The following is a 22649-nucleotide window of genomic DNA, read 5'->3' on the forward strand; positions in this document are numbered from 1 at the left end:
TTTAAAAATGAGGGAAAGACAAATAAAGATACATAATATGCAGTTTCCCTGCATAAATGTTAAAATATGATGCTTTTATGAATAATCGCAAAATATGCACTTTTGTATTCAGAAATGTGTGGTTCATGTAGATAATCTTTCAGCATATTCACACAACGATGGAAAACAAATATGCAAATGCATAAACTTCCTTTCCCTAGTAATCAGTGACTATGTGTAGTCATCATGTAGATAGAGCGCCTTCAACTTCAGACGCAACCCTGTTCATGGCAGGCGGGCAAACAATAGACCATGCTCTATAGCAGGAAAACCAAGCGATGTTGTGCAGCGGCAGGCAAGCAAGCGGGCAGATACGCTAGTATTTCAAGTGGGAAAACCCTGGTGTGTGGTGCGACCCAGTTTTAGTTTTGACTTAACATGTCTGGTGAACTGTGCTCTGTTTAACTGTAAATTTATCATGCTGTTTACCACCATGTGACTTTTATCTTTGGGGTATGTTAAAACATAAAGTGTACTGATATGTGTACAATCCTCATACATTAGAGAAACTTCTAGAAAATATTCGGTATGTGGTCTCTAGCATTTCAAGGCAGGAATTGGATCGCGTATTTCAGCATCATCTTCGCCAGCGTGAGCGTTGTATTGAAGCTGGTGGAGGTCATTTTGAACATCTTATGTCTTAAGGCAGCGGTCATCAGCACAGAGCACCCTGGGGCTAGCATCTCTTACCCACGGAGAACACACTGCACTATGCTGCATTCGTAGCTGCTAGCGGGTATGCTCTCTATCTTTTCCTGCTGCACGACGGGGCACACGGGATGGCTCCTCTTACCCTTTACCCATTTCAGCGAGTGCTGACGACCACTGTCTTAAGGTAAGGAAATAAATACCATTCAATTAATTTCACAGAAGATAAAGTAACATTAAATACGGGGGTAGAAAGAATGCATGCCAGGCCACTTAGTAGTTCAATTACCACACAATGCAGCTGAGTGTTACAGCTTGAGAGTACTGTCCGCCTCCCGGTGGCTGGGTTGCGTTTTAAGTCAATAATAGAGAAAATGGAGGACAGTGAGGTCTTCTAGTTATAATATATGCATATATAAATATGTCAGTGTTAACAGTTCTCTAGAACTGCTGTTGAAATTGGCATAAATTCATTAAAATATGCGCTCTTGCATATATGAATAAAATTCAGATAGTACGCCAGTGACATTACAAGGGAGGAGAGTTCAGCTGACACTGGAACATCAGAACCATAGGATGCACCTTGACTAAGTCATCTTGAGAAATTTTGTTGCGAGCCTATACTAATTTTGAAATGTCGCTTAGACAGGAAATATATTGCATGCATTTTATTAACTACTAGCTGAAAGTACCCAGCGTTGCCTGAGTTGTTCTTTTTCCTTCTTTTTTTTTTTTAATTAAACTGGTTGTTAGACTTTTCGGTCGTAGCAAAGGATCAATATATACATATATAGCATTTAATTTATATTGTAAGATTTTTTACTCCTTGACTGCTGCATGCCTATTTTTTTTAATATGACTTGAGAAACTATATCTCACAAATTCAGAACATATTAGGCCTACATTAATTCTTATTTCATACACAGAATACAGATACATTATAAACTCGCAATAATTCTTTTTTAACATAGAGACTAATATTATGAGAGACGTATACCAGATTTTTTTAGAAATTAGAGATAATTTTCACAACCATAACATACTACATTGGCAACGTGATTATACAGTTAGAATTTCGCAGTAACACATTTTCGGACATTAACAACAATATTTTGAGAGACGTATGATATTATTTTTATTTTTATTATCTGACCTGACAGTGTTATTTTCAGTCAGCTTACGTACATTCACATACTACATTAGCATTCGATTTCTTTTTGATGTGTGTAAAATCTTTTTTTTCCTACGTCATTGTATAATATATAGTTGAGAATGTGAAAAACACGGAGTTTTTAAGTTAATGTCTGCAACTTTGAGCGACTGTCCTTGAGCTTAATTTTAATATGTCCATTACAAATGCTAGTCGCACTGAAATTGCTGTTACTTAAAATCGAAACGCATGTTAGTGGGTATCATAAGAATGTGTGGATAAAAACATCTTTCGTTTTGCCAGTTAATATTGTCACTTCTATTACTACGTTCTGAATGATTTTTTTCACACCAATTCTTGTTTCATTGCATAATTTTGGTGGGTGAATATTTCACAATAGTACTATTGGTGATTCAATATTAAGTATTAAATTATATGGTAGCAATCCTTGTGGTTTCAAAGAATTCAAGAATTCAGTTGGATAAAACACAGTCTGCTCACTATGTACAACTGCATTGAGAAATTCATAATACTTTCCTGGGCTGAGTAAAGATATTTATTGCATGAATTATCTAGTTTTAGCCTTTGTGATGTGTATCAACAATGTTATTTAATTTCGTGTTATAATTTCCATGGCCTCGTGAAAGTCGATATTGAATATAACAGACAATAATAAAGAACAATTGACAGCAGAAAATTGCATTTTAATATAATACATGAATGTTTGATCGTCTATAATTTTATTTTTTATTTTTTTTATTAATTTAACGTCCTTTGCAGAATTTTAATGGAGCCTATGTTCTTCTCCTGGTTATGAAGGTTAAATGTGCAAACTTTGGCAAATATCGGTCAAAGCATATAGATTTGTATAGAGTACAAACATACATACTTATATACATACATAGCCACATTGACTTTTATATATAAGATGTCTCATGTCATAGAGCCCTGCAATGAGACGAAAACAATTTACTGTTGTTTCAAGCCCTTAGAACTCAAGTGTAGTTGAAGTTGTAGTGTAGTTGAATGCTAGTCACCCTGAAATTGCTGTTACTTAAAATCGAAACGCATGTTAGTGGGTATCATAAGAATGTGTGGATAAAAACATCTTCGATCATGCTTGCATCTACAGTTGTCTAAACTGCTGCGATAATGATATAAGAATTGATCGAAATGTTAAAGAAATCATGAATTTTAAATGGAGTTTTAATATACTTCGACAATTTTCCTTGAACCTTGCCAACTAATCAACATTATATATATGTTTACTTTTTAAAGATAGTGTTGATGTTTATTTATTGTGTTTTAGTCATTATTGCTCTTTCTAAATGTAGATTTTCTTCACAGCATTACACTTACCCGTGACACTGAAGTGCCAGCTTACAGCGACACAATTTTACAACATAAGAAGCCGTTCAGTTGTGATATTTCTCAACAGTCTTTTTCGCATTGCCTAGATCTTGGAAAGTATGCTACCATGCATACCGACGGGAAGCCATTCAAGTGTCACGTATGTGAGAAGGGTTACACACATTCGTCAAACCTCAGGAGGCACGTACGCATACACACTGGCAAGTTGCCTTACGAATGCAATGACTGTGGGAAAAACTATGCCTACATTAGCCAACTCAAAAAGCATTCACGCGTACATACAGGCGAGAAGCCATATAAGTGTGTTGATTGTGGCAAAAGCTATGCGTACGCTACCCAACTTAAAGAGCATTCACGCTTGCATACAGGCGAACAGCCATTCAAGTGTAACGACTGTGGCAAAAGCTATGCAAACTCTAGTCATCTCATAAGACATACACGTTTACACACAGGCGAAAAGCCATATAAGTGCCATGACTGTGGGAAAACTTTCAGGGATTCGAGTACACTTAAAACGCATAAACGCGGACATACTGGCGAAAAACCATATAAGTGTCATGACTGTGGGAAAAGGTACACGCGCTCTAGTGATCTTAAAAGACATATGAGTGTTCACACAGGCGAAAAGCCATATAAGTGCTATGACTGTGGGAAATCCTTCACAGACTTGAGTCAACGTAAAAAGCATACACACTAGCCATATACTGTATGTGTTATGATTTCTCTCGTACACACGAGAAGTCACTGGAATGGAAGGAGTGCGGAAGTTTGTATGCATATTGGAGTTATTACGTAGGGAAATTTTCTCCTGAAACGAAGTATGGAGATAAAACTAATTTTTGAAGATATTTTTGTGATTGCAGGAAGACAGGAACCTTTGTTAGGAAGGCCAGCTCTTGAAAAAATATCATTCTTTAAAACAAATTGGGCATTTGGTAGAAGCAGGATCGATCATTGATTAGATATCCAAAATTATTTGATGGCATAGGGAAAATGAAGGTCATGCATGGAATCGCATGCCATTAATTCCCCAAAACGTATTCCTTTTCTGCTCAGAGACGAAGTTGAAAAGGGGCTAGATGGAATAATAAAGAAAGATATAATTGTAGAAATTAAAAAAAAATCAAGAATTTGTTACCGGAATGGTGGTAGTGCCTAAATCCACTGGATATGTTAGAATTTGTGTTGACTATATAGATATAAACCGTTTTATGAAAAGAGAAAAATAAATTTTACCAACAGTTGACGAAATTCTTTTCATACTCAGAAGGGCAAAATATCTTTGTAAAATCGATTGTTAATCAGGGTATTATCAGATTCCTGTAAGTAATAAATCACACGAATTGACAGTAAATGGTTACCAATGGGTATTAGAAATGCACCAGAAGAATATCAGAAATACTTGAGGGATATCAGGTTGTTGTCACATTATTAGATCACACTCTAATTTATGGAAATATTCTATATTAGCATAACAATAGACTTCATCAAGTTTTAAGTCGCTTGGAAGAGGAAAATGTTACAATGAATAAGGGAAAATGTGACTGCGATTTACAGAGTTAAATTTTTGGGGCACATTATTGGAATAGAGGGAATTAATGCCCACCCTGATAAAATTTCAGCCATTGTAAAAATGAAAAGTCCTGTTAACGTCACAGATCTTCGTCGATTTTTAGTAATGGTAAATTTCCATATGAACTTTTCCTCTCAATTAGCAGAAATAACAGCTCCCGTAACCTTTAATTAGGTCGGTAGGTGTCGTGTGTTCAGAACACCCCAATTTGAAAACAGTTATTAGGGACATAAGAATGCTTCAAATATCTTGAACAAAGCCGTTGTCGTTACTTAATGCATTAAGAGGCAAATGTTTTTAATTTCATTAGAGGAAGGTCTTAGATTCGATTAGAAATTTGAACGGAAAAGAAGAATCACTTTCTAGAACCCAGAAACTTGTTATTACTGACTTTGTTTTAATCTAAACCATTGTTATTTTCAGAACCACCGTCTTTACTGCCAGCATCAAATTGTTCACTTTTAATCACATGATCACTAACTTCACAGTTTTCTGTTTGTAATTGCATCTAAAAGTCCTTCCTGGCTTGGTTTTTGACGTAGATAAATTTTTCCTCGACTAAATTCTTTGCAGCTCTGGCCGTACATTCACTAATTGAGAACTCAGGTTGTATTCTGTTATGGTCCAGCTACCAGTAAGACGGACGGAATTGTCATTGTCTCGCTTCAACTTGACGATTGTGAAAACTTTGTTTTATCTCTGTTATAATTTATGATTCTTCTTGCATACCTGGTGAAATTTCTCCCCTCTACAATTCGGGATGCAATTTAGAGTTTTGTCACTAGTCATTTTAACTTCAATTCAAGTTTTAGCGTAAGAGCCAACTCTTAAATTTCATTTTCTCTCTCTTTTTAATTTTTAATTGGTGATTCTCCTACGAGCTCCAAAGATGTATTTAAATAGTCCAAAGACGTATTAGGATCCGTACTGGTATACATATATTCAACTTCACTACCCCCTAGCATCAAACTGGCATGAGGTTCAGCTTTTAGAGTAGTTTCTGTGCCTTCTTTGATTTCTTACCCAATTTTTATGCTCACATATTTTCATTTCCGTGTCTACATTTTTTTTATCCAAGCACATCCATTCACATACATTTAGGGGTTCGTATATCTTCTTCCTTCAAGAGTATACACTGGCGCGCCGCGGCTGTAATGGAACAAGGGTCGAATAGAATTCGGAACTTCGTTCGCTCTTGTGTACACGATTCAAGCTCAAGCACGCGCTGCGGCAACGACGCGCAGACCTTTAAGGTATGGTTTGTTTACGGCGATCATCGCCAGCGATTGTCGCCGGAGTTGCTTGCAGTTGAAATGAATGGGCACGGTTTCTTTACAGCGAAGATCGCCAGCGCAGTTCGTTGGACGCGACGCAGATCGCTGGAGGTTGCTTCTGAAGCAAATTCACGACGCACATCGCCGCATTCGTGTTCAATAATCGATATTTAGACAAGGTAATATCGAATATCTAATCTGTACACGTTAACCACGTCTGTACGTTTTGGCTGCAAAACAAATCAAGACTTTTGTAATTTTTCGCGGTCTGAAGACGAAATTATTATTGAATATGTGTCGCAACATAATGCTCTTTTTAATATGAGCTTGTGAATTAATAAACAAATTAAACAATAAACCCTTACATTACATATTACATTTTTATCACGCCCGAGCCCCAGAGAAATTCTCTCTTCTGTAAGTTTTCTGTGACTAGGCCTACCTATGTACTTACGCGGTATTCAGAAATATAGCGTTTTTTTTTTTGTAGAGATGTAGTTGATCGTATATATAAGGCATAATAAAAGCCCAAACGAACCAAACCTAACCTATCACATGTTCGTACATGTAAAGTGTATAAGCGGATTACGAAGGGAACTACCTCAGCGCTAGTTTAGCCAATTTTTTTTTTTTTTTTTTTTTAATTATTGTTTGGAATACACCATGTAATATAATACAGTATAATAATAATAATAATAATAATAATAATAATAATAATAATAATAATAATCAGTTCATAACCTGAGTTACTGCCAATCTTTCAACTGGAGTTACGGGGGTCTTCACAAAATTTGTAGGTAATTTAACATTGTCATTTTCAATTAAACTCAAAACATAATCAAACTGGTCAGGTGAGAGTCTGAAATATTCCTTATATTTTGTAGCGTTTTTATAAAGATGTCTCATTATCAATGTGTTAAAACAGAATTCTGTAAACCTGTTCCTGAATATTTCATTAGTCCGTAGCTTGTTCCTTTTATAATACGCATGCGAGATTTTGATATCGTCATCTCCCTCTTCTAGAATAAATAGCAACTTCATTATCTTGGATTTATTCATTATAATTTTTAGGTTATGTCCGTGGCCTACATTAATTTACTTGACCATATGTAGTAGATGAAGGAATAAACAAATGAGAATCTACAGCGATGTGCGTCAATAAAGAAACCACTTCTCAAACAAACCGTACCTTAATGCCGCGTAGCGATCTGTTCCCTATCGATTATTTTCGCGAACACAAAGGGATTCGTTGCCGCAGTGTGGACGGGTTCGTTGTCGTTTGTCTCGTGAAGCGTGCACATCTCAAGCATGGAGTGGTCTGAAGTAGATTGAACCTCAAAAATTATGTCCAGTCTTGTGGAATCCTGGTGATATTGATTGTTATAATGAAAACAACGGAACGTGCCAGTGAACATGTAAGATGAGACAGAGCTCGAAAACGAGTGAAAAAGCAGGATGATAGTACAGAATTATGCAAGCCGCTGCTGGGTCTTTAATTTTTTTAATTTGTTATTTTTACGACGCTCTATTAACCACTAGGTTATTTAGCTTCGATGGAATATGTGATGCGAGTTGGCATTTGACGAGATGAGGCCGAGGATTCGCTATATTATCTGACATTCGTCTTACAGTTGAGGAAAATCTCGAAAAAACACAATCTGGTAATCAGTCCGAGCGGGAATCGAACCCATGGTTGAGCGCAACTCCGCACCAGCAGGCAAACGTGCCGCCTGAGCTACACCTGTGGCTTTTGGGCGGTTAAAGATCATTGTTGAACAATGTGAAGGCAAAGAATTTTGTGCTTTCCTTTCATCGAAATTGAGAGCATATCGTGTGACTACCAGGAAAAGGGTTCAAACGCTATTTATGACATTCAGGTGAAAGCAAAATTAAACTTTCTTGAAATGCCAACTTACTATGGACAAGAACGTTTTCATTCATTTGCATCTTCTCGCCGTTTTCAAACGCTACTACTACTACTACTACTACTACTACTACTACTACTACTACTACTACTACTACTGCTACTGCTGCTGCTGCCGCAACCACGACCACCACCTCCAATACTTGTGTGTTATTGGTTGACGTGGCATTTCATATTGCCATATCAACACAAAAATTGCGCAGTCTTTTTTGTTGCGCGAATATCACCTACGTTCACTGCTCAAATGGCATATTATTACGTCGAACATAAGTATACCTTAGTGTCAATTTGTAAAAACAAGTGGGCACTTTCTATAAAAATAAATAAAACTAGAAAGGAATACTCGCGTGTTACTGGTTGACGTCGCATTTATTATCGTCCTATTAACGCAAAAAATGCGCTATTTATTGTTGCGGAATATCAACTACGTTTACTACTCTTATGACATATTATTACGTCGTATATATGTTAGCATACTGTAAATTTGTGCAAAACAAACAGGTCCTTTGTTATAAAAATGAGGAACTATAAAGGAATACTCGTGTGTTGCTGGTTGAAGTGGCAGGTTATTTCGCCACATCAACACACAAATTGCGCAGATTATTTGTTGCCGAATATCAGCTACGTTTACTGCTAGTATGGCATATTATTACGTCGTAAATGAGTATACCTTTGTCTGAGTTTGTAAACACAAGTAGGTATTTTGGTATAAAAATAAGATAATAGAAAGGAATACTCATGTGTTACTGGTTGACGTGGCATGTCATATCGCCATATCAGCGCAAGAATTGCACAGTTTAATTTTTGCCGAATAACAGCAACGTTTACTGTTCAAATGGGATATTATTACGTCGTGCATAAGTATACCTTAGTGTGAATTGGTAAAAACAAGTAGGCACTTTGTTATAGAAATAAGAAACTAGAAAGGAATACTCGTATTTTACTGGTTGACGTGACATATCATATCGCCATATCATCGCAAGAATTGCACAGTTTATTTAATGCCAGATATCAGGTACGTTTACTGTTCGTATGGCATATTATTACGTGGTACACTGGATTTGAACAAACATGGAGGATTTAATTTTTGGGCAGATCTGGGTTAAATGGAGCCTTTTTTGAGGTGACTTTAGATAACGTAACCTTCATCCGCTCGCGTGGGCGGCTATCTGCCGCTCTTTTTGAAAAAAGGTGCTCAAATCTTTAGCGAAGGAAGCTGGAGCAACGGGAAACGATAGTTTTTTCTAGTTACATATTGCCCGATAGATGGGAGACGATTCCAACATCTATCCAACGTCATTCGGGCTCAGGTCAGTTGTGAAGTTCAAGGTGACAAGAGTGGACGGCTATCTGTGGCCTTGCGAGTAGAAACGTGAATACTGGTCGATCTTCTGAGGGAAAATGTAAGTAAACATTTCACTACTTTCAGCTGGTATTTCGCATGGATTTAGTAAATAATTATGTACGTTTCACCAATTTACAAGCTTCGACTAGATATTATTTTCATATCTCTTGCATTAACTCCACCACTGTTATTATAGTGAGCATATTACGTTTATGCTGGTGTTTATTGTTGTTGCTTTGGATATATGCAGGAATTTTTGTTGTTATTTTTTCATTAATTACCTTTAAATTTACTAATTAACATTTTCTACTAAGATTCGACATTTTTATCACACAAAACACTAGTGATCATTTATCCATTCCTTTCTCTAGGACGAGATTCCACAATTCTCATCACATTTATGAAGCCTTCAAAAATTAGATAAGAAAAGCGAACAGGAAGAACCAGTTAACAATCCAGATGATATTGAGTTTGAGTCTCAGCAATTGCAGAGGAGGATCATAGCAGAGAGACTGAAATTGACTTGGATTCTGGTGAAGACGACTACATTGATGATTTCGAGGATTTGAAATTCTTCATTGGAAAAGGTGATGAGATATTGTTGTTTAGTCAACTGTCCGAAGACAAGTCTGAACCTCACAAGTGATATCAAGAACCATTTATGAGGCTACTAGTCGAAGAGATAATGGAAGAGGGTAGCTTGTTCCTTTCCCCCTGGACAAATAAAGCTATCTCTAAGAAATCTAAATCTACTAACTCAATGAAAATCCTTCCTGCCAAAGGTGACGAGCTCGCCAGAGAGCCATTTGTCACATGTGAATAGACGAAAAGCCACAGAACACAACTGGAATCCAACGATTGTGGAAAATACGGTTGCAGAAAACACTGCAGCATTACATGCAATAATTGATTGGATTATAGCAAAGAAGGTAGCGATGTGGAGTAAACTCAGGAAAGATCTACGACACTTATTTGTTTCTGTGTTAGTTCTATTTCATTTGACTAAATGAAAATTGTACTTACCTTAAAATGCATTACAGTAGGTGATCAAATTATTAGGGACACTTGGTAAAAGTAGGAATTTCATCTTCAAATTCACATAAAACACAAGTAATTTGGATTATCTCAACTGGAAAAGCTTTATTACTCTAAATAGTGTTTTATAAACAATATTATTACATATTTGATTGTGTAATAATGAATATGGAATGAAATAAACAAGAAAACTAATATTTTGTCACACATCCCTTTGCAGAAATTACAGTTTTAACTCTCTTTGGCATACTAGAAACGCATTGGATACAATTGTTTTTAATTTCTTGGCCGTGATGCCACACATTAATAAGTTTTTCTATTAAAGATTGCTTATTTGTAGTAATTTCTGAATGAACTTGCCTCTTCATTAGCTCCCAAATATTTTCAATCGAATTAAGGTCCGGAGAGTTACCAGACCAATCCAGAACCCTAATTTTGTTGTCAGACAGGAATTTGATCCCCTTATTTGCCTTGTGACAGGACGCGTGTGTTTTATGTGAATTTGAAGATGAAATTCCTACTTTTACCAAGTGTCCCTAATAATTTAACCACCCACTGTATGCTTGAGATTATGTTCTGTTTAGTTAGTATGGCCAGAAAATATGCCATAGGAGCAGCAACCATAGCTGATATTCGGTAACAAATAAACTGCGCAATTCTTGCGTTGATTTGCCGATTTGACATCCCACGTCAACCAGTAACACGCGAGTATCCCATTCTAGTTTTTTTATTTTTATACCAAAGTGCTTGCTTGATTCTAGAAATTTACACTAAGATATTCTTATGTATCAGATAATAATATGCCATTTCTGCAGTAAACTTAGCAGATATTCGACAACCAATAAACTGCGCAATTCTTGCGTTGATTTGCCCATTTGTCATGCCACGTCAACCAGTAACACGCAAGTATCCCATTCTAGTTTTTTATTTTTATATCAAAGTGCTTGGTTCTACAAATTTACACTAAGGTATTCTTATGTATCAGATAATAATATGCCATTTCTGCAGTAAACGTAGCTGATACTGGGAAACAAATAAATTGTCGAATTTTTGTGTTTATGTGGCGATAATACATGCCACGTCAAGCAGTAAGAAACCTGTATTCCACTCTAATATTTATATATTTTTTTAACAAAGTTCTTATATGTTTTTAAAAACTTACACTGAGGTATACATATTTATGAGATAATAATATGCTATACGAGCAGTAAACGTAGCTCATACTCGGCAAAAAGTAAACTGCGCAATTTTTGTGTTGATATGGCGATATGACATGCCACGTCAACCAGTAACACACGAGTATTCGTCTATAGTTTTTTAATAGTAGTAATAGTAGAGTTTAAAAAGGGCGCGTCAGCTAATATGGCTATTTGCGCCCTTATCTAAAATTTTTAATAAAAGAAAAACATAAATAACATAACAATCAGAGTGCTAAACGAACTAAAATGTGTTGTCATGGTAAAACGAGGCGCATAAATGCAGTATACACAAGGTGATTTGTACTGAATCATAAAAGTGAGCGGTTCTACGACCCTAGGTGGTATTCAAAACGAACAATTAGAATAATAAAACTAAGACCACCAGAGATAAATTGTGTATCTCATTTCAAAAGCAATACATTTTTTATAAAATATTCCGAGGTATAAATTCCGAAATGTAAACGATGTAAAATCAAATATAAAACAAGAAATGTAACCTCCAGAAGTAGAGGATCCGTTGGATAAGAAAAACGTGTCAATAAGAAACTAAATCACCTTATTCAGTCTTGTATTCAATAAAAATCTCAGAACTGCATTTGTACAAATAAAATCATTTCCAATAGCGTCACGTAATGTCGGCCGAATTCCATAATGCCTGCGGACACGGTCATATTTTCTTCAATGCAATAAAAAATGTTCCACAGTAAGTGGAAGACAGCACATATCACACTCCGGCCGAGGCTCGCCGCGTAGGAGATGGCCATGTGTCAGATGACAGTGGCCAATAGTAGAATACAAATGATGGGAAGTGACTGGGTCCCATGGCTGCCATGGATCCTCATGTGATGTCATAGGTGAGCGTGGCAATTGATGTCAGAATTGGGACTATCAAGTGACGTCACAAGTGGGCGTGGCCAATGTATGACGTTAGAAAGGGTTGTGCCTTAAAGTGGTACGGCAAAAAGGGTGTAACTTAAAGTCTAACGTCATAAAGGGGCATCTGAAAGTGCAAAGTTAAAATGTGATGTCATAAATTTGAAATGTATTGCAGGTATGTAATTGAGGTTGGAAAGGGGGGAGGGGATAATAATTTGAAATACGCAAGTTCATAGTGGCGTAACTTAAAGTGTGACATCATTAAGAGGCATCTAAGTGTGCAAGGTTAAAGTGTGACGTCATGCACAAGTCCATGTATGTAATTGAATTTGGGGCGTGACGTAATAATTTGTATTACACACGTTCATAGGGAATGACAGGCTCCCCAGTATGACGTCATGAAGGGGGTGTCGCTTAAAGTGTTACGTCATAAAGGGACGTAACTTATAGAATGACATCATAAAGGGGCATCTAAGAGTGCCAGGTTAATGTGTGATGTCATAAATTTGAAATGCACAAGTGCAGGTATGTAATTGAAGTTGAGCGTGACGTAATAATTTGAATTACACATGTTCATACAAGTTTGTATAGTTAATTGTTGGTGGGGGGGGGGGTTGAAATACACAAGTTCAGACGTGTTTGTATATTTGAAATTGAGATGTGAATGTTAAAAAGCCCACCTGCTCAATGATGATGTGACTGTCATGTAATGTAATTACAGGTGCATAATCGCTCTCTGCTATGTGTGCAAATAATAATAATAATAATGATTTATTTAACCTGGCAGAGTTAAGGCCATACGGCCTTCTCTAACACTCAACCAGGATCTCTAACACTCAACCAGGAGCACGCTTGCTAAATCACATCCGGCGATTGTTCGAAGACGCAATTACTGAGTAATAGTGTAATGGGAGAATTATTGTGGTGTAGAATAATTGACATTGAACAAGTTTAGACACTGGTTGGGATAAGAAGATGCATCAGGTGCAAATCCAGCGGAAGAATGATTAGTTAAAAAACCAAACTCTGACTTAAACTGCAACGTGATATGTGTTTGTGAGGCATGCAAAAATACAGCAATAACAAGACATGTATGTGGTCTACCCCACGCTAGGATATAAGGAATTTCACAATGAATGCAACCTTATTCATAACAATGAATTTCAGGCAGCATTGTGACGCCTATCATATAGAGAGGTGTGTTAGTTGTCTCCATATAATAACATATGTGAACCCTAATCTGTGGGAACCAGCAGTAGCGATATATAAGTGCGCTGAGACGTGTCAAGTATATCTGACAACACTTCATCACGAAAATATAAGCACACTTAACTATTATTCATTTATATTATATATGTACTTTTGTTTTATTTCATATTTACTGTATTTATATATATTTTTTCGAATGGTATATTTTATATTTTATTTTTGTTTTATTTTATATCTATTGAAAATATATTATGATTTATTTATGGCTTAATTCATTTTAAACACAAGTTCATGTACATTAATAGTGTAATAGCAGCCATTGGATTAATATTTCTTTTGTTTTTCTGTTTTTCTTTCGAATTATATATTTTGTATATTATTTTTCTTTATTTTATATCTATTGAAATTACGGTGTATTACGTTTTATGTTTGGCTTAATTCATTTTTAAAACACAAGTTCATGTACAATAATATTGTAATAGTAGCCATTGGTTCAACATTTCTGTTTTGTTAATTTAGATGATGTTGCAGCACCAGCTTCAGCCAGCACTTCATCGCGAAAATATAAGCACGTTTAACTATATATACGGTATTTATATATTATTCTTGTTTTATTTTATATCTATTGAAATTATATTATTTTTATGTATGGCTTAATTCATTTAAAAAACACATGTTCATGTACAGTAATATTGCAATAGCAGCCATTGGATTAATATTTCTTTTCTTTTTTAATTTAGATGATGCAGCAACCACATGAGCCAGCACTTCATCATGAAAATGTAAGCACATTTAACTGTATATTTTTATTTAATATTTTCTATATTTGTTTTTTTTTATGTTTTTTTCGAATTGTATGTTTTGTATATTCTTTTGTTTAATTTTATATCTATTGCAATTATGTTACGTTTATGTATGGCTTAATTCATTTTGAAAACACAAGTTCATGTACATTAATAGCGTAATAGGAGCCATTGGATTAATATTTCTTTTATTTTAATTTAGATGATGTTGCAGCAACCACATGAGCCAGCACTTCATCACGAAAATGTAAGCACATTTAACTATATATTTTTATTTCATGTTTACTATATATACTTGTTATGTTTTTTTTTTCGAATGTTATATTTGATATATTATGTTTGTTTTATTTTATATCTATTCAAATTATATTATGTTTATGTATGGCTTATTTCATTTTTCAACACAAGTTCATGTTCAGTAATAGTTAATAGTGTAATAGGAGCCATAGGATTAATATTTCTTTTGTTTTTATGTTTTTTTTTGTGGGATATGTTTTATATATTACTTTTGTTTTATTTTATATGTATTCAAATTATGGTATATTATGTTTTATATATGGTTTAATTCATTTTTAAAACGCAAGTTCATGTCCAATAATATTGTAATAGCAGCCATTGGTTTAATATTTCTTTTTTGTTAATTTAGATTGTGTTGCAGCAACCGTTTGACCCAGCAATTCATCGCGAAAATGTAAGCACATTCAACTGTGATGCCCAGCTTGCTTAGCTTAAACACGCTGTATAGCTTGACGTAATAGTTAACCTTGTTGTACTATTGCACCAGCAAGGATGAGATGACCACCAAAATATGTGAAGTAACCTTGTTGTGCCATTGCTCTATCAAGGCTTAGATGATCATTGCCAATGTCACGTCAGGTGCTAAATCACTATGAATATTTCATTGTTTGTTATGAAAATTAGGACCAGACAATGTTTGACTTTAGTATTTGATTACCAAAACCCTATGTGTAAGGCAGAAATGTTAACATAATGTATTATAACTGTCACAGGACAAGGTACGACAATGTGGCTATGACAAGATGGGAACTGATGGATATTTCTGTAATTCTAAATGACCACAGATCCCACAAGCTCATCCTGTTTATCAGTATGTAACCTAACCTGATATGGATACACGTTTCGACTTTACGTGATTTTGCAAATTGTATGAACCAATTAGAAGCTGACTCCTCATTACAATTCTGGCCATGAGAGCCAATGGATATTGCCCTTTTTGGCGTCACCTTTTGTTTGATATTCGTATATAAACAATGGCTTGGGTTCAGTTCGACCATTCTGCTGAAGACGACGACTAGAAGCTTATCACTTGCATAGACGCCAGGAGTAGTTAGGCTGAGGCTATAGACGCCCAAGTTCTCCAGCACTTTGTACCAAAGTGTAGATAGCTTTATATTTTTGAACTTAGAGAATTTTACTGACTTTTTTAGTTAGACTTGAATCATCTTCTACGTAGGGAAGATGACCAACTCAACAGTTGCAGTTCTTTCATGTAAGTGTAAAGCTGTGTGTTAACACATACTGCCTAAACAATTGAGATTTAGTAATTGATATTTTACGCTCATTACAGCCGAACTTGTGAGAGGAATCAGTTACTTTTATTATTTGTATATAACTGCAGTGATCAGTTCACTTTACTAACTACGTATTTACTGATAATGTTTTATTTTATTGCGATTACATTATAGTACATTATGCAACGAGCCTATAATGATAGTAATTAAGACACGAGTTTGTTTGTTTATGAAACGAGCGAAAGCGAGTTTCATAATTTTTATACGAGCGTCTTAATTACCATTATAGGCAAGTTTCATGTATGTATGTATGTATTTATTTACACTGCAAGTGGGCATGCACCCGGTGGCAGTGGTATACACAATATAAACAATACACAATAAAGAAATGATAAGCAATATTTACAATACACAATACAATTATACAACACAATAGGCCTACAATTTTATACACAATACAATAAGAATACACAATATAATTTAACACAATAATAATAAAACATAAATAAAACACCTAATTTTACATTACAACCTACATCATCATGTACTGGCCCTACATAAGTTTCAATAGTCTTTCACTTTATTCTCATCTCACTCACTGTAGTGGCATTATGACGCATTTCTCTGACACTTTAGTACACATTTCACTGACACTATAGAACACATTTCATTGACGCTATAAATTATCACTGATCGGAACTATTCACTGCACTGTAAAACCATAAATTCACTGACTCACCTCGCTTCACTGATACAACAGTTCAAATAAGTCAAATAATTACACCCTTATGCATACTGTACTTATAAACAGAACTACATTTAAACTAAACATTTCTAGTCTGAGACCCACTTACACGCTATTTTTAAATAATTTACAATTCAAACCAAGGAAGTAACTCGTCAGGCTAAATAAATACATGTCACCTTAAAAAATTAAATGTTAAATGTCACCTTAATTTTAATTTGCACTTTATACACAACTTTTTAAATTGTTCTTGAATCTTCTTAAGGAAGGACACCCCTCAAAGACTGCTGCAGGTAGGTCATTCCAATCATTTATAGTTCTATTTAAAAATGAGAATTTACCTACATCCGTTTTCTGTTTCCTACATTTGATTTTAAAATCATGATCGTTCCTACCATGGTACGTTGGCTTTTCTAACCGAGTCGTTATGTCTACCCATGCTTTCTGACCTAGATGTGCTCTATACAGTGATGTTATTCTAGTTTTCCTACGTCTGTTTTCCAAAGTTTCCCATTTAAGTTCTTTTATCGTATCGTTCCCATCTTCTCTTTTACCTTTAACAAATTTAGCTGCCCTATACTGGATTCTTTCTAAGGAGTTTATCTGATATATTCTATAGGGATCCCAACATGTAGTTCCGTATTCCATTAACGGTCGCACTAACGTTAGATATGCTATTTCCCTCGATTTGGGGCTAGCCTTTCTCAAGATTCTCATAATAAAGTGAAGTGCCCTCCATGCTTTACCCGTAACATTATCAACATGCTCTCCCCAAGAAAGTTTGGAGTTTAAATACACTCCTAGGTATTTACAACATTGATCTTGCGGAATTACAACACCACAGAATTCGTAATTAAGACTAGTTTCCTCTCGGGTTTTACAAAATGTTATAGATTTACTTTTAGAACCATTTACTTTCATCCTATGCATTAATGCCCAGTTATAAATTTTATTCAAGTCTGTTTGAATAGCATCTACATCTGAATTATATCTAATCTTTCTATAGATAATGCAGTCATCTGCAAATAGCCTCACATGTGATGTAATATTCTGGCATAGGTCATTTACGTATATTATAAAGAGTAATGGACCCAGAACGCTGCCCTGTGGCACCCCTGAACTTATATTTCCAATTTCCGATATTTCATGACCTACTCTAACTCTCTGGGTTCTACCGTTTAAGAATTCTTGGATCCATAGCAGCACTCTCTTATCTATTCCTAGCCTACTTAACTTATCTATTAATATGTCATGTGACACCAAATCAAATGCTTTCGAAAAATCAATCACAACTGCATCGATTCTTCCGCCTCTATCTACCTCTTCAGCTAGATCCTGAACCAGCGACGTAATTTGACTATCACATGAGAAGCCTTCCCTAAAACCATGCTGGCGGTTGTAAAACCAGTCTTTCGCATTTAGAACATGACGAATATAATCCGATATCAAATGCTCCATGACTTTACATACGACAGATGTAAGGCTAATCGGTCTGTAGTTTCCGACATCTAATTTATTTCCACCTTTATGTATGGGTACCACTATAGCTGATTTCCAGTCACATGGAATAGCTGCATTGTTTATGGAAACATGAAATATACGCATTAAGTATGGAATTATGGCCTCGGAACCTAATTTAAGAATCTCTGTAGCAATACTATCTGGTCCTCGAGACTTCCGGCTTTTTAATTTCGTTAGTCTCTCTCTAACCCCTTTGGAAGTTATTTTGAATGTCGAATTTGGTTCACATTTACGGTCTGTGACACAACCACTCCTATCAGCGGGATTATTATTATTATTATTATTATTATTATTATTATTATTATTATTATTATTATTATTATTATTATTATTATTATTGAAAACCGAAATGAAATAGAAATTTAATAAGTCGGCCTTTTCTTTGTCATCAGTTATACTTTCTCCGTTTTGATTTCGTAAAAGCACTACTCCTTCATTTTTTCCTTTTCTCCTGCGTACATAATTATAAAACTGTCTCCAATTGTTACTTTCATCTTCTTTTAAAATGGTTTTTAGAAAATTTTCCTGAGCTATCCTTTTTTCACACTCTAGTTTCTTAATTAATTCGACATATTTTTCCCAATGCTCATGGCTTCGTTTACGTTTGCTAAATGCGCGCCTTGTCTTTTTCTTTAAGTAGCGAATATAATTAGTGTAATATTCAGGGTCCGGATTTTTCTTAATTATTTTAGAAGGTACACATTTTACTAATGCCTCGAAAATTATGCTCTTAAATTTATGCCATACATTTTCCATATTTCCTTCAGTCCTTAGAAAGTCATCATGCTTTTGTCGTAGAAACGTTTGTAGTTCATGGACGTCTGTTTTGTTGAAGTTGCAGACAGACACTGGACTTGACCTCGGATTTACTGTGTTTTCCCAGAAGATTTCTAATAAGACGCTATTGTGATCACTTATTTTATGAAGACTTTCAGAGTTGACAAAGAGAGAGACAGGTCTTACTAGGTAAACATCTAAGAGGGCATTGTCACGCGTCGGACCATTTACTACCTGCGTGAAATCTTTACGCCAGATCAATTCATTAACAAGAGTCTGTGCATCTGAATTCGTACCTGAAATCCCGTTCCAGTTAATTTTCGGGAGGTTTAGATCCCCAGCAATTACTACGTTTCGGTCTTCTGATACTGTATTAAGATATTCATTTAGTTTGTGCAAAGTTAAATTGTTTAATTCACTGGGTGGTCTGTAACATGCTATTGCATCTAAGGTTTCCCGCCCATTTCTTATCTGAAAATTCAATATTGCAACTTCCTCATGTATCCACAGAAGATTGCTACTTATTTCTATCTTCGTACAAACGAAAACTCCCCCTCCCTTTTCACTTCTATCCTTTCTGAAGACTCTATAATCCGACCTAAAAATTTCCGAGTCATTTATGTCTTCCCTAAGCCATGATTCCGTCCCAATTATTACATCTGGATTATAAACATCGACCAAGTTCCAAAACGGAATAAGTTTATTTCTAATACTTCGGCAATTAGCCTGCAGTAGTCTTAATAGGCCTGTCCTTACTTGAACATTCGGAATCACCGTGACACCTGGTCGTCACTGCTGATCTCCGCCGCCCGCCGATAGGTCTTCGACCGCACCGCCCGCTGTTAGTCCCTCGACCCCTCCGACCGCTGGTAGACTCTCACCCCCGCCAACCACTGATGGTCCTTCGGTCCCGCTGCCCGCTGATGGGTCCTCGATCCCGCCGCTCCATGTTGTAGTGACTACCCGCGCGAAGAGGGAGCCCATGTCTGCAGCCCCCCTCCGATTTAGGTGGATTCCGTCTCTTCCGAAGCATCTGTCGTCTATCCAGGAATTTGGGTCGACGAAACGCTCACCAAGACACTCCGCTACCCACTCGAATGCTTTATTCACACGACCCACTTTTCTCCAGTTCATGTCCCTTCGTCTGACGATCCCAGCTGCCGGATATTTCTTCTTCGTTTCCATCACCAAGTCATATACATCTGCCATGATATAATCAACACCTCTTCGCATACGACTTTTTATGCTCGACCATATTTCTAACTTGAAAATATTGAGAAGTATTCATTTTATTCGTATCCAACTGAAGAGTGGAAGTGACCTTGTGCATCGCTCGTAAATTGTGAGATGTGCGCAGACCCGAAAGTATTGATTTTTTCCGAGGAACAATAATGTCATTGACCTTGTTATAATCTTCAGAATAACATGAACTAATTTTGATATAACCTGGAAATTGATTTAGAATTGAAAAACGAGATGACAAATTGAATTTATTTGAATATTATTTACAATTAACGCTAATTATTATAGTAACAGAACATAACCTTCTGCAACAGTATTGGATTTCCAGCCTCCGTGACATTTCCCTCGTCTTTCGATTGCATATCCGAGAATAATCGAAAACCTGAACTTTAATGAATAGGTGTACTTTAATGACTTGCATTAAAGGACTGCTACCAGGTGTATAATTACTACAGTTCGGCATGGTCGAGCATAAAGTATTTTATTATTCTGTTTGATTGTTACTGCATTAATCCTTGTGTCCACACTCCTCCTCTAAAAATCTGACTTTATTTTTAGCTCATTGAGGTCCTTAGCATTGGTACTAGGATTGATAGGCCTTCCACCCAGACTCCCTCCTGGCCGATCCTATCATCCCCTGCTATCTGACCCCCTGGGCACGACAATTTGGTGGCAGCAATGCTAGATTTTTAAAAGGGGGTGGTGTCTTTTGTTTTGTGATATTTTGTGTAGATTTGCATGTGTTGATTTTTTTGTGTTTTTTTTATGCATGTTAGTATATTGCAATTGATTATTTGTATTATATGGATTGTTTTACTCTCATTGTCCTAGTAGCAGCCCTTCTACTGACGTTGAATTTACAATTTTGTTGGTACATGTTATTGGTGTTTCCCATCCCTTAGCGCTTAAAGGATCAAGTAATTTCGCTATAGGATTATTAGAACGGTTCTTTTCAAAATATACTAAGATTGATGTGGATTTAATAAAAGAACATCGTCCTAAGTTTGTAGCTTTGAAAGCAGATTCGCGAATTGATATAGCATTTGTAGATAGACCCCATCGAAGGTTTCGAGTTCCAGCGTTAAAAACGTGTAGGTACGAACATTCACAGGGACTAGAGGTTATTTTTGAAGTTGACGTCAGACTAGTGACAAGTTACGTGCCTCCAATATTTGACTACCCAGTTTTAGAAATTAAGCGTAGTGACTATCTGCCCCAGTATTTACAAGACAAAGACTTCCCAGTAGGGTCTAGAATTTCCATGCGCACATAATTAGCCAGGTCATGTGAGTATTATATAATTATGCACCACTCGACCACAGTCTAGCTGATTACGCGCACACAGACACAAAAATCGCCATTATCTTCTTTATTATTGACGTAGTGTAAGACACTGAGGAGAAGAGATAATCTGTAAAATAATTAAAAAATAAATAGGTGGCAAAATTCTTTTTGCAGAACAAGACACGCATGATGGTAGTTCAGGAAGCCAACATGAAGTTGCATCAGCTTTAGCACCCAAGGATTTGAGCGTTGCGAAGCTAGTAGAACCATGGAAGGGAGATTCTTATAGCATACCGGTCACCAGTTTTTTTCGATCAAATTAGGCGGAATGGAATTATGAGGAGATTATCTGATGAAGATATGGTACAGATAGCCATCTTGAAGTTAAGGGGGACAGCTAGGACGTATTATGATACCACAATTGAGTTGCATAATGCAATTAAATTTGATAAATTTCAGGAAAAATTCGTTGAAAGATTTAAGGACAAGAAAACTATGCAGTACCACTATTCCAAGTTGCATAATGCGATACAGGAGAAGAATGAAACTCCGGAAGAATTTTGCGATACAGTGAGAAGATTAAGTTTGAAAACAATTATTTACGAAAAAGACGATGTAAAGCGCGCTATACTGGATCAAGAAGCTGATAGGCGCATGGTCGCAGCATTTATTCATGAGTTAAGAGGAAACGTAGGACGAGAAGTTAGGGTTAGGATGCCAGCCAGTATGGAAGAAGCATTGAAAATAGCTAATCAGGTGTATCAAACAGAAAAGGATGAAGTTACCTTCGGTAATCGCGAGCATAGAGACAAGAAAGTATATCTGTACAAACCCAAGCAGTTCATAGGCAGGATTTCAATAATAATAATAGTAGTTATAATAATCATATGTGAAGCAATAACCGCATAGATGATGCAAACCGTGGCAGAGGTTTTGCTAGCGGACGAGTATCTCGATCCGGGGAAAATTATTCTCGAGGGCAGCGCGAAAACATGATATCAAGAGGATACGGAATGCCTGTCTCTCGAGGAGGATATTATGAGAATAATGGATCGCGAGGGCACGGGTTACCCCTCAAGCGTGTAGTCAGTACCCTACCTAT

General features: G+C 36.1%; 1 protein-coding gene and 1 long non-coding RNA gene across 5 annotated transcripts in view; both read left to right on the forward strand.

Annotated features, from left to right (window-relative positions):
* Positions 1 to 4669, forward strand: part of LOC138693421 (zinc finger protein 664-like) — a 32158-nt gene extending 27489 nt beyond the window's left edge. For 2 of the 4 annotated variants that reach the window (XM_069817368.1, XM_069817367.1), the window contains one exon: positions 3185 to 4668. In XM_069817368.1, the coding sequence (XP_069673469.1) occupies positions 3185 to 3905 (721 nt within the window). In that variant the 3' untranslated portion in view covers positions 3906 to 4668. Of the gene's footprint in view, positions 1 to 3184 lie in introns of all 4 variants that reach the window. The other 2 variants (XM_069817369.1, XM_069817366.1) reach the window with 2 other exon arrangements.
* Positions 4670 to 14117: 9448 nt separating this feature from the next.
* Positions 14118 to 16065, forward strand: LOC138693025 (uncharacterized). The gene is made up of 4 exons (XR_011330212.1): positions 14118 to 14232; positions 14384 to 14425; positions 14649 to 14693; positions 15093 to 16065. It is a non-coding gene; the product is annotated as an uncharacterized lncRNA (long non-coding RNA).
* The last annotated feature ends 6584 nt before the right edge of the window (positions 16066 to 22649 follow it).

This window comes from Periplaneta americana, chromosome 17 (genome assembly GCF_040183065.1).
Source record: "Periplaneta americana isolate PAMFEO1 chromosome 17, P.americana_PAMFEO1_priV1, whole genome shotgun sequence".
NCBI classification, from domain to species: Eukaryota; Metazoa; Arthropoda; class Insecta; order Blattodea; family Blattidae; genus Periplaneta; species Periplaneta americana.